Source organism: Centroberyx affinis, unplaced genomic scaffold (assembly GCF_046629955.1).
Source record: "Centroberyx affinis isolate AG114_WGS23_722 - 3 ecotype Tasmania unplaced genomic scaffold, CSIRO-AGI_Caff_v1 ptg002853l_1, whole genome shotgun sequence".
In the NCBI taxonomy this organism is placed as follows: domain Eukaryota; kingdom Metazoa; phylum Chordata; class Actinopteri; order Beryciformes; family Berycidae; genus Centroberyx; species Centroberyx affinis.
Genome location: NW_027280989.1, coordinates 284488 through 298783, shown reverse-complemented (window position 1 = coordinate 298783; position 14296 = coordinate 284488). Strand labels below are relative to the sequence as shown.

The window sequence follows — 14296 nt, the reverse complement described above, 5'->3', positions numbered from 1 at the left end:
TATAAAATGCTGTGTGCTTGGAATAAACACTTGACTCACAGCATGTACATTTTCATTTTAAACCACCACCTTGTAACCAATGACAGCAGAACACTGATGACCAAAACACCATTTGATGTCTAAATGTTGTTTACACTGTTGGTCAATTTAAACAATGTTTTTGAAGTATTATTTATCCTTTGTAACACAGATACTAATTTGTATGATTTTTACATAAAAGAAATCAATTTTCTGCCTGACTGGATCTATGATTTGTTTTCGATTCTGAATAAACACACTTATTCTATGGATGTCATAGAGATTCATTTTTTCCAAACTGAGTGCTGTGCCTTACCTACTTCAAAAAAAAAGCTGGTGTGCTTTATTGCACAGTTAAATCAAACAAGCTTAGGTTTGATAAGTTGAATGTTATAAAATAATTCAGTTGGAGAAAGTGTATATTTACATATTATACAAAATTCACAATTAGAAACCTCAGAAATTTGACAGAAATATGCACACATACACTAGATCTCTATTCTGTAGACCCCATTTTGTAAACCAGTCAAAAAAATTGTATCCCCCTCTTAAATATTCATTCATTTACTACTGTGCTATAATTACATCTACACTATTGTATATATTACACTGATTCCTTCAGTAGTTGTTCTTTACCAAATGGTGTAATGCAAATGTCCATTAAAAGCTGCCACTGTTACTAACAGTGAGTATGTAACCAGTTCTAGAAAAAGTTGCAGTGTGTGTATTTCTGCTGGCAAACCAACGTCACTGTCAGCAATACAGAGCAACTACTGTAGCTTTCTGTAGCTTTCTGCACGGTTTCTACAGACAGCCAGACCCGTTCCCACAAGATCCACATGCATGTTGGTTAGCAGAGCAGCTGCAGATTCACAAGTGGAGGGAACACCTGGTGCAAGCGAAGGCTCTCGTTCACACTTTCAGATGGAAACGGGGCAGATGATGATGCGATCCTCAAGCATCACGCTAAGTACCAGGAAGATGAAGTACAGCAGGAACATAGTGGCACCCAGCAGCTTATTCATCTTCCACTTGCAGCTGGCAATGGAGATGATGACAAAGAGGAGCATGAGGAAGAGCAGTACAATGGCACAGAAGAGCCCGTTGCTGCTGACCTGCACTGGAGCCAAACCATGGGTGACCGAGTACAGGAGCCAAGGGATCGGGAGACTTTTGAAAGAAAAGGACAGAACGAGAGGCAGAGAGGGACACACAGAGAAATAGAGAGACAGAAAAAGAAATCCATAAACTGTTTATATACTGCATCAGTGTTGTTTTTTTCAGCAGTGACTAGGCATGGGACAATATGCTTATCTCACAATACGATTCAATACATATATGTCATTAGTTTTAGTTTAGTAGATTTTAGTAGTTTTAGTAGATTAGTTTATTTCTGAGTCACAAATCTTTCTATCAATGGCATTGGCTTGCTAGAATGTAAACAACAATTTAAAAATGTCATTACAAATTGTAAATAATATAATTTCGATGGAGAGGTTGTGAAATTGTGATGGGCAAGCCGTCTCATTTGTGATTACTACAGCAGAGTTTAATATAACTAACATTGCGATTCATTTTTCTGCGATATATTGAATTTCGATGTTTCGTCCCATCCCCACCCGTGACATGCGATGCTAAAGTAGCTCACCCCACAGTGATGTCAAAGATGTTACTGCCCACAGAGCTGGACACAGCCATGTCCCCCAGGCCTTTACGCGCCACAATCACACTGGTAATGAGGTCGGGGATGGAGGTTCCTGCAGCCAAGATGGTCAGGCCCATAATCTCCTCTGAGATGCCGATGGTCTCGCCCACCTAGGAGGGCAAACTAGTGTTAGAGAGAGAGAATGCTGGCTACAGAAACAGAAAATTACTCTTACACTTTTTGAGTTCTTTGAGTGATTCAATACACACTCTCAGCCTGACCTCAATACACATTCACTCATTCAGGGAGATTTTCAACAGAATGCAAGCATATTGTGATACCTGACACAAACTACACTGTCTACACCAGTCATTGGGAGCCATTTTCAAAATAACATAGCATTTATGTGCACTCTGCACATAAATGCTATGTTTATACCAATCTTTGTAGAAGCTTTTTTCAAAAGAACACAGTTTATCCTGCCTGTGCGCACAATCAGAAGAAAACAAGGCAGAACTCTGTGAGGAGCATTTCATATATCACCTCTCAATATCACATCTCATCTCTCAGTTTCACTAACACACACAGACACACACACACACACACACTAACCTGATGGGCCCACCACACCATGAGGTAGGAAAAGACAGCAATCCACAGAATAGAGCCCAGGAAAGTCATCACAAAGAATTTTTTGGAGGTCTGTTGGGACAAAAGAATATAAAAGCACCAAAAACACAGTGTTGAGACCTTTAAGATACTGGTTCAGTTCTCAGAGATGCATCTGGGACTTACGGGGTTGCGAACATCTGGAACCGTGAGCCACAGAGGGAAGACTATGGGCAGCAGGAAGAGGTAGGTGGCTTGTTTACGTCGTGTGTCAGGCCACTCTAAAGACAGAGGCTCGTCATTTTCTTCTTGCTCTTCTTCCTCTGCTTCCTTCTCCTCCTCCTTCTCCTCCTCCTCCTCCTCCTCCTCCTCGTCATCATCATCGTCTTCGTCTTCACTGTCCTCATCACTGTCTTCGTCACTGTCATCGTCATCGCTGCCAGAGTCTCCTGAGCCTCCTGCCCCCTCCTCTGCTTCCGGAACGTCCTCCTAGCAACAGGCATTTGGAGGGTCGGGGAAAGACATCACGATGGAAAACAGTAGAAACAAAACAGAGATAGAAGGAAAGGCCAAAGAGGTGAACAGATGGTTCGTTTTAGTGCTGCCTACAGTTGTATAACTACACATTGAGTCTTATATAGGTATCAAAGATTCACTTCTGTGCTTTTTGAGAACCACCAGGACATACAGTAGTTGGCGAGTACCTTCTTGTCTTCTGGCTCTTCCTTCTTCTCTGTTTCCTTTGCTGGGGAGGGCTCCGGCTCTTTGGGCTGCTCAGGTTTTTTTTCGTCTGGGAAGAAAATCAGGAAAATTGTGTGTAACCTATATCCCCCATGTCTTATCCAGTCAAGTATCTGCAAGAATTCCCATGTCAATTTCAAGGGTGGAAGTAACTAGTTACATTTACTCACATTACTGTAATTGAGAAGCTTTTTTAAAGTCATTAATTTTATTTAAGTACACACATCTTTTACAGAGTACAGATTTTGTGGCTCTCCATAAATAGCAGAAATTGGACAATCCTAAAGTAGCCAAATCTGGCTTTAATTTGTTTTTGCACTTTATTTGGTAATTTCTAATTTTGTCCAATTAAAAGAATCTAGTTTGAACTCTGTCCTTTTAGAATTGCATGGAAAAGATCACACTCTAACACTGCTCTCTTTTCTAAGACGTAACTCAGTAACCTTTACTCTGAATACAATTTAAATGGGCTTTTTACTTCTACTTAAGTAGATTTTTACACCAGTACTTTTACTTCTACTTAAGTACAATATCAGCAAAGTAACAATACTTCTACTTCAGTAGGACATTCTAGTACTCTTTCCACCTCTTTCTTATAAATTGACTCAATTTATAAGACCTCAGAGCAGCGGAGGACATGCATCACAGAGGCCTGTTCATCCTTCTATACCCACAGTATCTATTAGACCCCATGTCTCATTTTCAGTTCACATGGTTGAGTGCAACGGCTGCATGATCTAATGTGAGACTTTGCTCTGCAGCCCAGGCAGAGAGTGGAGCAGTGCAATGTGAGAAGCATTATTCAGAGGACAACAGTGTAGACTACTGGCAGAAAGGACTCCTGCAACACCTGCCATGCAGTATTCACCACAATGCATATACAGTTTGGTTTGCATGTCTGTGGCCATTTAGACAAATATGAGAGATTAGGCAGCATATTCAAAGCTGTATGAATCATCTTTATATCCCAGAAAATGTCAGCAAAGAAACAATTCCTATCTAAATTTGTGTCTTTTTGACGGGGGTCTGGATCTGATGTGATGGCTGATGAGCATTGATTTAAAACAACAGCAGATTGTAAAACCTAACGCAACGGCACCTGATCACATCCTTCCATTTTACCTTCAGTTTTGGCTTGAGGTTTGCTCTCTGTATTCCCACTGGCCACACTGTTCAGAGTCTCAGCCTTCTCCTTAAATTTCCCTGCACACAAACAAACGAGCAAAAAAAATTCTGTCATCAATTACTTGATCACGTGAATGCAATACTTCTACAGTGATAAGGAGGACAAAGAATAAATCACATCTAAATAAATGAGGCAGATGGCAACATAATGTCTGTAATACAGCATCAAAAACAACAGCAGCAGCATAATCATTACTGCAACACAGAATGGAAATGTCACGAAAGAAAGAATGAATTTATCACCAGAATAAGACGCCCTGCACAGCAGAGCACAAAAACATCTCTTGACAGGATCCAATCTTTCACTTCACTGAAGCCATTATGTGTATTCCCACTTAAAACCGTTTCTAATGGACAGATGGATCATGAAAAATGCAGGGATTTACTGTTTCCTTTTGAAGCAATGTCTCAGATTAAATACACCTATCTCAAACAAGCATAAGTTATAGTAGCGACAGATGTGGATAACCCAAACACACTGGGAGGACTCAGACAGACATTTAGCAAGTGTACATCTTGATATCACAAGCCTTTCAAATTGTCTTTTTACAGTCCTCATCATATCAGAGAGTAATGCCATTATGTACTATAATGAGATAATCCTTGTGTCTTTTAATTTGACAGTCAATCATTATTGTAAAAGCCAAGTCACAGATGTTTATCATCGTGGCCCATATGACCAGCGGACTCCATGGGCTTGAATGAATGATTGCCGGGAGTGGGTTGAAACAGGGGCCGCTGGCTGTGATCCAGATTTTATAGGCTCAATCAAAAGCTGATTATTGTGCTGGAGTAGTGGAGTGTATTGCTGCCTGGAGGCCTGACAGACACGTAAAGCAGGCCCCAGGGCCACAGGGCCAGAGACAGAGACACACTAGGTCAGTGCACTGCTTGAAACCACCAGAAAAGAGCAAAATTGAACCTTCCTCTGTGGGATGACCCAGTACAATCACCAGAAAAGAATACATTGTAAAGCCGACCTCCCTAAACATATTCTGTTGGACAAAGACTCTGAGAAAACACTAGCTCCAGTCCAACACCACATTATTCAGATGGCTAACACTGCATCATTATTAACAGATTAGGTTACTTCATCGTTGTGTGCTAACTGATCCGAGAGAATTAAAACATTTCTAACTTGTGACACAATAGAAAATGCTTAATTTTTTGAATTGTGTTTAAAGAAGCTTTGTGTTGACTTAAAAACATAGCCACAGTTCATTGTATCCCAGGAACCTTTTCATTTTTCAGTGTATAAATGGATCCCTCCATAGACGAGGTAGGTATTTATCTGCTTAGTATCAATCTGGACTTAGTGCTGCCTTCATTTGGAACACTTTGCTAATCCATTTTACCAAGAGAGGGACGTGTTCACTAGACACTCTAGACACTATTACAGGAGTTTTCATGGCACACAGAAAATGAAAAAGGTAAAATGCACTCACCCTCTCCGAGAGGGTCTAATGTGTGGATCATGAGCTGGAAGATGGTGTTTCTCATGGTGCTGTTGTGTAGAGAAGCTGAACTTCCCCCTCGCTGAAGAGACGGCTTCAGCTGGGGAAAGAGATGGCGAGGGTCACAGTGGCTCCAATAACAGACAGGGACACATCACTCTGGGACAAATTAGGCTTGCATGTATTTTCCTTTACAAGTGCAGTAACATGTGGCAAGACTTTTGCTGAAGGGAGACTGTTTAACATAATTTTACAGGGGAATGGGACTGGAGAAAGGTAAATATGATGTAAAATAAATAGTCAAAAATAGACAATGTGACAATGTCCAGTGTCAGGATGTATGTTTGAATATTTTTTGTTGATTGGTTGGTTGATTGTTTGACTTTTACCTTTAACCGATTCTTGTCGTCCGGAGTTGGAGGGGCATTGTCTTCATGTTCCTCATTTGCCTGTGTGCAACAATTTTTCCAGTGATAATTATTCAGTGGTAAAGACAGACCAAGGTACTTCCATTTTGGTGCAGTTTATATGTTAGTCTCTATGGGCTTATGCATCACTGTGACATATTTTATACTCTTGGGGTTTCTTTTGTATCGCGTGTCAGTAAAAGAGATGCAGTCACATGACATTTACTGGGTTAGAATCTGGTGAAAACTATCCTTCACCTTATTAAAACTAAACAAGAACACTATAATGTGCTTGTGTATGATGTGCAATAGTATTTACACTGGATGAAATAATCAAGTTTGCTCCTTGGGACCCGCTCCAGCAGTATATCCAGCTCAACAAAAAACCCTGAGCATGCATGAATAGGTTTACTTACTTTGTATAAATTAAGCCTCAATCACACTTACCGGGGTTAAACACGCTATATGTTGATGCTACAGTTTGTACAGCGCTGTTGCGCCTCAAAGGATTAGGGTTTGCTGTGGCTGATCAGCTTTGGTTCTCCAAGGCCTAGGCAAGTATCATTCCACTCTTTTGCCATGATTTGCACATAAACCCCACAGGTGGGAGCAGAGATGTCAGATTAGTAACGTGACATCCTGCCTCAGTAAAAACCCACACTGCTTTGGGTTTGTGCTGAGCATGAAGGAATGAGACAAAATGATTAATGAGTGAACAGATTTTTTCTTGAATATACATCTGCTTGGCATATGGAGTGCCATACTGTGTGACTGTGTTACACTCATGTTAACATGAGCTCGGTTGTCTCAACAGAAGAAAAGCCACCTGTGGATAATTTGTGAAGTATCACAGATTCTGCTTATTTTAACTCATCAAGAGTTATACAAATACCTCTTCAAATTACTGCATGTGTTGCTGTTAGAACCTTTAAGACTGTTTTCTCAACGGTATGCCAATGCTATAACATGTAAGCATGCTAATTATATCTATCTTTAGGTGACTTTAGTCTGATGGCCTGCAAACTGTTTGCTTGATGGTGACTGCTCTTGGGAAAATAATGTCTCTGACAGAGGGTTTTCTCCACACTTTAGAAAACCTTGGGCAGTATAAAAAATTCTAATAATAAATGGAGTCTTCATACCAAGGAATACAGTGAAAAGCTTTAAATCCTCTTGACTTTATATGAGGGCCATGTTTACTCATAGGGAATAGGACATACCTTTTCAGGTTCCTCCACAGTAATAACTTTGACAATGTTCTTGTGTTTGTAGAGTTGGGTCTTGAAGGCCCGCTCTAGTTGCACATTGAACTTCATGAAAATCACATACACAGTGTATCCGGCCACCAGCATGATGCTCTCCCACCACATGATGACATTGTCCAAGAAGAAGACGATGAGTAAGATGAGGTCAAAGATGTAGAAGGACACGTCTCTGAAAAGTGGCCACCAGGTCAAATGGAGCATCTCCCGAGAAAACACAGCACACATCCCAATCACAAACAAAATATTGAAAACCGCCGAGCCCACTATGGTGCCGATACCCACATTGCTGTGAGCAATAAAAACCCCAATCAAGGAGGTGAAGAGCTCAGGGGCGGAGCCTCCGGCGGCCATGAAGGTGGCCCCGGCCACATCGTCAGATATAGCCAACTTGTCTGTGATGACCCCCAGGGCAGGAACAAAGAACTCATCACACACAATTGCAAGCGACACAAACATGTACATCATCCCAAAAATGTGAAGGGCCACCCAGCCTCTTCTGCGGTCTTCGACAGAGAAGATATCCCGGGGGTATTCACCCTTCATATGAGGAGCTTCACCAGGGAAGACAGGAGTGGTGTTTTGTACTGGAGGGAGCGGAGGTGGGGTGGGGGTCTCCTGTGGGGGCTCAGGGGCCACATAGATGCAGTGCACAATAGTCCGGTTTGTAGCTGGTGATAGCGGGGGTTCAGTGGTGGGGGATGTTTTAAAATCTAAAGTTGTGTCCACGTGATGTGTGGGGTGCATCCGTGGTGTGGTTTGATCTGTGAGCTCTAACTCGTGTGTTGCAGTGATGGGTTCCTCCAGGCCCTGAGTCTCCACTGTTGCCTCCTCCACCCCCTCTGCCTCCGTCGACCCCTCTGCTGAATCCTCTCCGATCTGAGGCATCGACAAAGGCTCGGACAGTCTGGCACTGATGGTCAGCTGGTAGACAGTACAAAGGAAAACCCCAGAGAGAAGAAACAGAACCCGGCTCAGCTGCAGGCGCTTCCTTCGTGTGCAATACATTTTCCCCCCAAAAGCAACAGCGGTATTGGCTATGGAGAATCAGGCTGCATAAATGGGCAGGGGTCAAGGGCAAGTCCAGCTCTCTCCCCAGAAGACCATGGGGTGACAGACTTCAAGACTCCAGCAGTGAGATTCATGTCATGTCATGTCGTTGGAAAGCCCAGCCTGTTGTAAAAGAAATAAAACAATGACTTGCAAGCAGCAGGTGGCATACTAGTAATGGATGAACAAAAGCATTTTAATTATTCAGACAATGCACTTGAGACATAATTGTCTGTCATAGCATTGTTGAAAAGCCCAGTCAAAAACTGTTACAGCTACACTCTTGGTAGGCTGATGTGGTTTTGTAGGAAACAGAATTAACAACCTGAGTGACAGAAAAAGACCTAAAACGCCTAAAAAACCCCACAAACTATTATCAACAACAGGCACAGACAAACAAAAACCTGATAATAAATCAAATGAGTATAAAATGACAGGTGGTAATGAGCTAGGATATCGTGTTCCTTAATTACACCAAAGAGAACAAACAAAACAATGGATTTCTAAAAACCAAAAGTAATTACAGGCGCAGGCTTACCTTAGACTGAAGGTTTTGTAATATCAGGGATGCAAAAATGTCCAAGAATAGATTCCCACAGCTGGGTACGCTGGCACAAACAAAAGTCCAAACTGTTGCCAGTGGCCAGAGGGTTATGTAGGACGCAGGACAAGTCTTCACCATGGATCAGCATAATACCTAATACCTGAAGTCTTCTAAGAGGATTATGCTCATTGTCTCACTCTCACTTTATCTTGAGCCTACCCGAGTAATATTTCATTTAATGCAAAATAAAAGTGGTGCCTTAGCTTAAATGCTATTAGGTTACATAACTGTAGGCTAAGTTCAAATCCTTTTATGAAGCGTTAAGACTGATACTTGAAAATAATAATGTGTTGATAATAAATCAACGATGACATAAAAATTTGAACTGGAAGGGTAAATTCAATTTAATCTCCCTAGATCCGAACTATAGTTTAAATTTTACAATGTGCATCGGTCTGTGGCATTAATATTTAAATTATAACATTCATGACATTTCTCACTAAAGTTCTATCATGTTTTTTTCACCACAATAATATGAAATCTCTCGGGACTGTCAGCTAGGAACTAATTAATCTAGGGAACACTGTTCTCGCCCGGACGGAAGTAGTGGTGCACAACACAAATCCTGGATGGCGATTGAAACATTAATAGGCACGTAAGATTTTTTTTTGCATACTGAGCATTTAACTAGTTGCAGTTTAACTTGTGTTGAGTGCGTTTTACTTGCATTCATTCAATAGTAACGAAAATGTTTAATCAGTCGGGGCTTTTTAACGTTACACCATGCTAAATTTAGTTAGCCGGGCTGGCTAGCAGTTAGTAGCTTAGTGCTTTGCTCTTAGCTTTCAGTTGTCGTTTTGTCTTAAACTAACCTTGATGTGGCCCTTACACCTGCAGTTCTGTCGTTGTTTCTTTGTGTTGGGGATAACATTAACGGAGCTATAACAACGTAACTAATTCACTTAAGTTATCATCTTTTTATAATCGTTTTAACATTGTCCTCCAGGGGCTCATGAGTGATGGAAGCTGTTTAACATGCCCCATCATGGAGTGAGACACTTGTGTTGTTGGTGTTACAGCAATCCCTTATGTTATTTTGTTTTTTTTTATTCAGTGGGAGTACGTTGGAGGTTCATCTAAGTCCAGTGTGGTTTTAGGAAGTACCTGTCGGAGCGAGCCATGCCTACCGTGGTGTTAATGGACGTGTCCCTGTCCATGACACGGCCAGTGTCTCTGGACGGCAGCGAGGAGTTCCAGAGGAAGAACTTGGCTGTTCACGGACTCACTATGTTGTTTGAACACATGGCTGCAAACTACCGCTTGGAGTTCACATCCCTGGTGGCCTTTTCCTCCCTCTGGGAGCTCTTGGTGCCTTTCACCAGAGATTACAACACATTACAGGTACAACATGCCTGATATGATGCTCATATTCTTCGCTTTGGACTTGTCATTATTGACAGTGAAACATGTTTCCTTCTCTGATCTGTGTCAGAGTGTGAGCTTAGAGGAGAGTTGTGGATTGTTTGTTTAAATTTTGTTTCTTCCTTTTCCTGTGCAGGAGGCTCTAAGCAACCTGGAGGACTATGACAAAACCTGTGTTGAATCAGCTCTTAATGGAGTTAGCAACATAGTGCAGCAGGAGTGGGGCAGCTCCTGTCCCTGTCAGGTTTGTCAAGTCCTTCCACTTTAAACAATGTCATTGCAGGTGTAATGTGATTGTTGGTCAACAGAAGGTGATGTGTGGTCAAAATATTTTTTTCATGGTGAATTCAGCTTCTTGTATTTGTTGTTATATTGGGTTGTATTTATGTACTTCATCATTTTGTCCTACAGGTGGTGCTGGTGACAGATGGGTCTCTTGGTATTGGGAAGGGTTCCCTGCGTCATTCCCTCCACACACTGAAGCAACGTGGGGATGACAAGAAGTTCCCGCTCCCTTTCCCTTTTCCAGCCAAACTGTTCATCTTGTGTGTAGCCAATATAGAGGAGGTACTGAATCACCCAGTTTTTATTTGTCTTATCGCTTCCAAATCTCCCACCAGCTCAGGTTATCCTGAACAGGTTCAAGATATTGCTGCAATTCATTTGTATTTATTTACATCTTGAGTCTGAACCTTGGAGGAAATCTTGACCACAAAGCACGTGGCAAGAAGTGACTGGGATCTAATGCGATGGCTTCCTCTAGGATCATATGCAAAACAGATATATGTCAAAAGTTGCTGAAATTGCAGCCTCTTGTGATTGGGTCATTGCAGTAGTCAGTATAGTTAATGTGGTAGCTGTAACAAGGATACCCTCTCTCTTTTGTAACTGCAGTTACAGATGACTGATGCCATGGACAACTTGGAGGAGCTGCTTCATCTCAGTGGAGGGGAGGGACAGATCTTCACTATGGAGGGACCGCTGTGCCTGAAGAGTGTACAGGCCATGTTTGGGTATGACTGTGTTGAAGTTGTATGCCAGTACCTTCTCTTTGCCTTAACTGAAGATAACACTAACGCTCTAGTTTTGTGGTTCTAAGATGGTTTTGTATCAGGTGCAGTTTTTGACTCTGTTAAGGTATTAAATAACAAAAACCACCTAAGAAAAAGGCAAATCCAGATAAGACTGTTTAATATGATTTATTTTCACCACTTTAAAAAAAAAAAAAGAAAATTCTGTGAAATTGTCCTCATAGACTTTAAAGCAATTCACAAAAATGTTAAAAGCTGAGGCTATGGACATAGCCCACAGTTGAATTTTTGTGGGTGACATTCCTACCACTCCTAGTAAGCCCAGCAAAAAAAACATGGTTAAGGCAGCGCTAGGCTAAAATAAGTGAAGCAATGGACAAGTGTCACTTGTAGAGGTGCTAGTGACATCAATTGAAAAATAAGTAAATCATTCCAACAATTGCAATAAATATATGGATACTACAGGTGCGCAAATGTCCTGAAATCAGACCAAGTCAGTTTAGGCACTGTTGCCTATTACAAAGACAAGAGTTGGTCGATTTCTTTTTGAGAAACACTGCTGTGTCTCCAGGAGGCTGATTGACCAGGCGTACTCTCCCTTCCATGCTGTCCTGCACTGTGGGAACCTGTCCTCGGACGTTCAGGTCTTCCCTCGGCCGGAGCCTGTGGTGGTGGATGAAGAGGTGGAGCCCATGCCCAGAACAGTCAGCACAGGTAGCCAGCTGGCTTCAAAAGCATTGCATGTTTAACAGATTAAAGTACTTTTTTTTGGTTAAATATTCACTCACTTATGTGTTTCAGATTTGGAGATTGTGGGCTTCATTGAGATTGGTGACATTTCCAGTCCTCCTGTCATATCCAGACACTTAGTGCTGCCCATTGCTGTAAACAAAGGTTTGAGTTGAATAGTTTTACTGTGTTTTATAGAAATACTATACATCAATACACAAATCAACTGAGCAATGTGCCATGGTGTCAAATTTACAAACAGGAGTACGTGATAAGTTAGTGCTCTAATGCATTTTATCTGTGCTTCGTTGCAGAGGTGGATGAAGTTGGCACAGGAGCCACAGATGAGCTGGAGGAGGAAGCCTCAGCCAGTCAAATGGCAGGAAAGAGTCCAAATTTCTGTGTCCTTTTGCATGGCAGTCTGAAAGTGGAGGGCATGGTGGCACTAGTGCAGCTGGGGTGAGATGCTACACAGATTTTTACACATTTGAAAGACTTAGGCTCAGAGTTTAGAGCGTTTAGATGTTAAGACGATTGTATTAAGAGTATAAGGAGCTGATGCATTTTGTCATGAATGAATGACCTCAACCTGTTATGTCTTTTCCCAGGCCAGACTGGTACGGCATGCTGTACTCCCAAGCAGACAGCAAGAAGAAATCGAATCTGATGATGTCTCTGTTTGAGCCTGGTCCAGAGCCTCTGCCTTGGCTGGGCAAAGTCTCACATTTGGGCCCAATCTCAGGTAACCTCCACCCCCCACTGTGCATGCCAGGGTGTCAGGTTCTCTGCAGACACAATTGGAACGAGGAAATAGTGATCTCTTTGGATATTTGTAACAAACCCCCTACAGTGCTCTGACTGCTAAACTAATAATAAACGGTACTGTCATCAGTTTGGCCACTTTACCCACTGCTCTCAAAGCATCACTGTTCATAAACACTCAGCCAGCATGCTTATTTATTAATATAGTTTAATATTGTTGTTATGCAGACATTATTGTGAAACTGTCCTGTTTTATGTAACCGATGACACACTAACCCATGTGAAGGTAGATGACTATTCATTCCTACGAGATCAAAGGCCTCTTTGTATGTGTACATAATCAAGTAGTTAATAATTTACACAGCTTGTCTGCTTTGGCCATCATTCTGATTTTGCATAACGTTACTCTTATTTCAGAGGCTGCTGAAAACCCCTATGGAGAGGATGATAGTAAAAGTCCTTTCCCTGTGCAGCCCCAGATCAAGCGAAGCTATGCCCAGAATGTCACTGTGTGGATTAAGGCCAGTGGGCTACAGGTACAAAACTGTCTAAAAATCACTATTAGGATCTATTATTGTTTGTGAGATTATTTATAAGTTTAGGAACGTGAAAATGTGAGCACTGAATAAAAACATTTTTGATAAGGGTCATTTTTAGTTTTCAGTGACTAATATGCATGTTATCACCCCACAGACTGATGTGCAGAAGATCCTGAGGAATGCGAGGAAACTGCCTGATAAGACTCAAACCTTCTATAAGGTAAATATCACTGCAAACGGATTATGCTTGGGGTTTATTTAAAAAAACAATGTTGTTGAACTAGTTGTTTCATTTATTTCAAGTGCCGTTTTCTGTTTGAATCTGCCAGGAGCTGAACCGCCTGCGGAAGGCTGCCTTGGCTTTCGGGTTCTGGGAGCTGCTGAAGGGAGTGGCCGACCTGCTGGAGAGAGAGTGCACCTTGCTCCCGGACTCGGCCCACCCAGATGCTGCCTTCCAGCTGTCCCATGCTGCACAGCAGCTCAAACTGGCTAGCACTGGCGACTCCCAGTATGCTGCGTTTGATCACAACATTGCTCCCATGCACACCGACTTCTCAAGCTGAGCCACAGCTGAAGAATAGACTAAAGTACAGCAATCTGTGTGGACTCGCTGCTCGATTGCCCCCTCAAAGGTGTCAAAGGTCAACAAGGCTGTGTGTGTGTGTGTGTGTCGCCCACGTGCAGCTACACCGTCATGAAGGCAGCAGCCGGTGTGTGCTGAAGGTTATTTAAAGAAGTCATCAAAAGGGCCACTGCTTACAGAACTAATAAGTGTTTCAAATGACTCACAGACTGATCAGTCCTCAGTGATGCTGCCTAAGCAGGGCAAAACCTGCTTAGTGACGGAGGGGCCACGTTTTGTTAAATGCTGGTGTGTACATATTTTTTTTATATCAGT

At 42.0% G+C, this 14296-nt stretch overlaps 2 protein-coding genes across 2 annotated transcripts; one reads left to right on the top strand and one right to left on the bottom strand.

Annotated features, from left to right (window-relative positions):
* Positions 1–938: 938 nt before the first annotated feature.
* Positions 939–8329, bottom strand: slc24a1 (solute carrier family 24 member 1). The gene is given in 10 exon segments (XM_071536244.1): positions 939–1188; positions 1667–1833; positions 2276–2365; positions 2459–2755; positions 2900–2962; positions 2965–3060; positions 4131–4216; positions 5644–5752; positions 6042–6101; positions 7280–8329. Coding segments are annotated over 10 exon segments (2268 nt in total).
* A 1200-nt stretch (positions 8330–9529) lies between these two features.
* Positions 9530–14191, top strand: ints14 (integrator complex subunit 14). Its single transcript, XM_071536245.1, has 12 exons — positions 9530–9566; positions 10030–10316; positions 10474–10581; positions 10749–10904; positions 11232–11350; positions 11940–12082; positions 12170–12262; positions 12412–12556; positions 12706–12839; positions 13277–13395; positions 13553–13618; positions 13728–14191. Exons 2-12 carry the CDS (start codon positions 10095–10097, stop codon positions 13959–13961), a joined length of 1539 nt encoding a protein of 512 aa, XP_071392346.1. The 5' UTR covers positions 9530–9566; positions 10030–10094; the 3' UTR covers positions 13962–14191.
* The last annotated feature ends 105 nt before the right edge of the window (positions 14192–14296 follow it).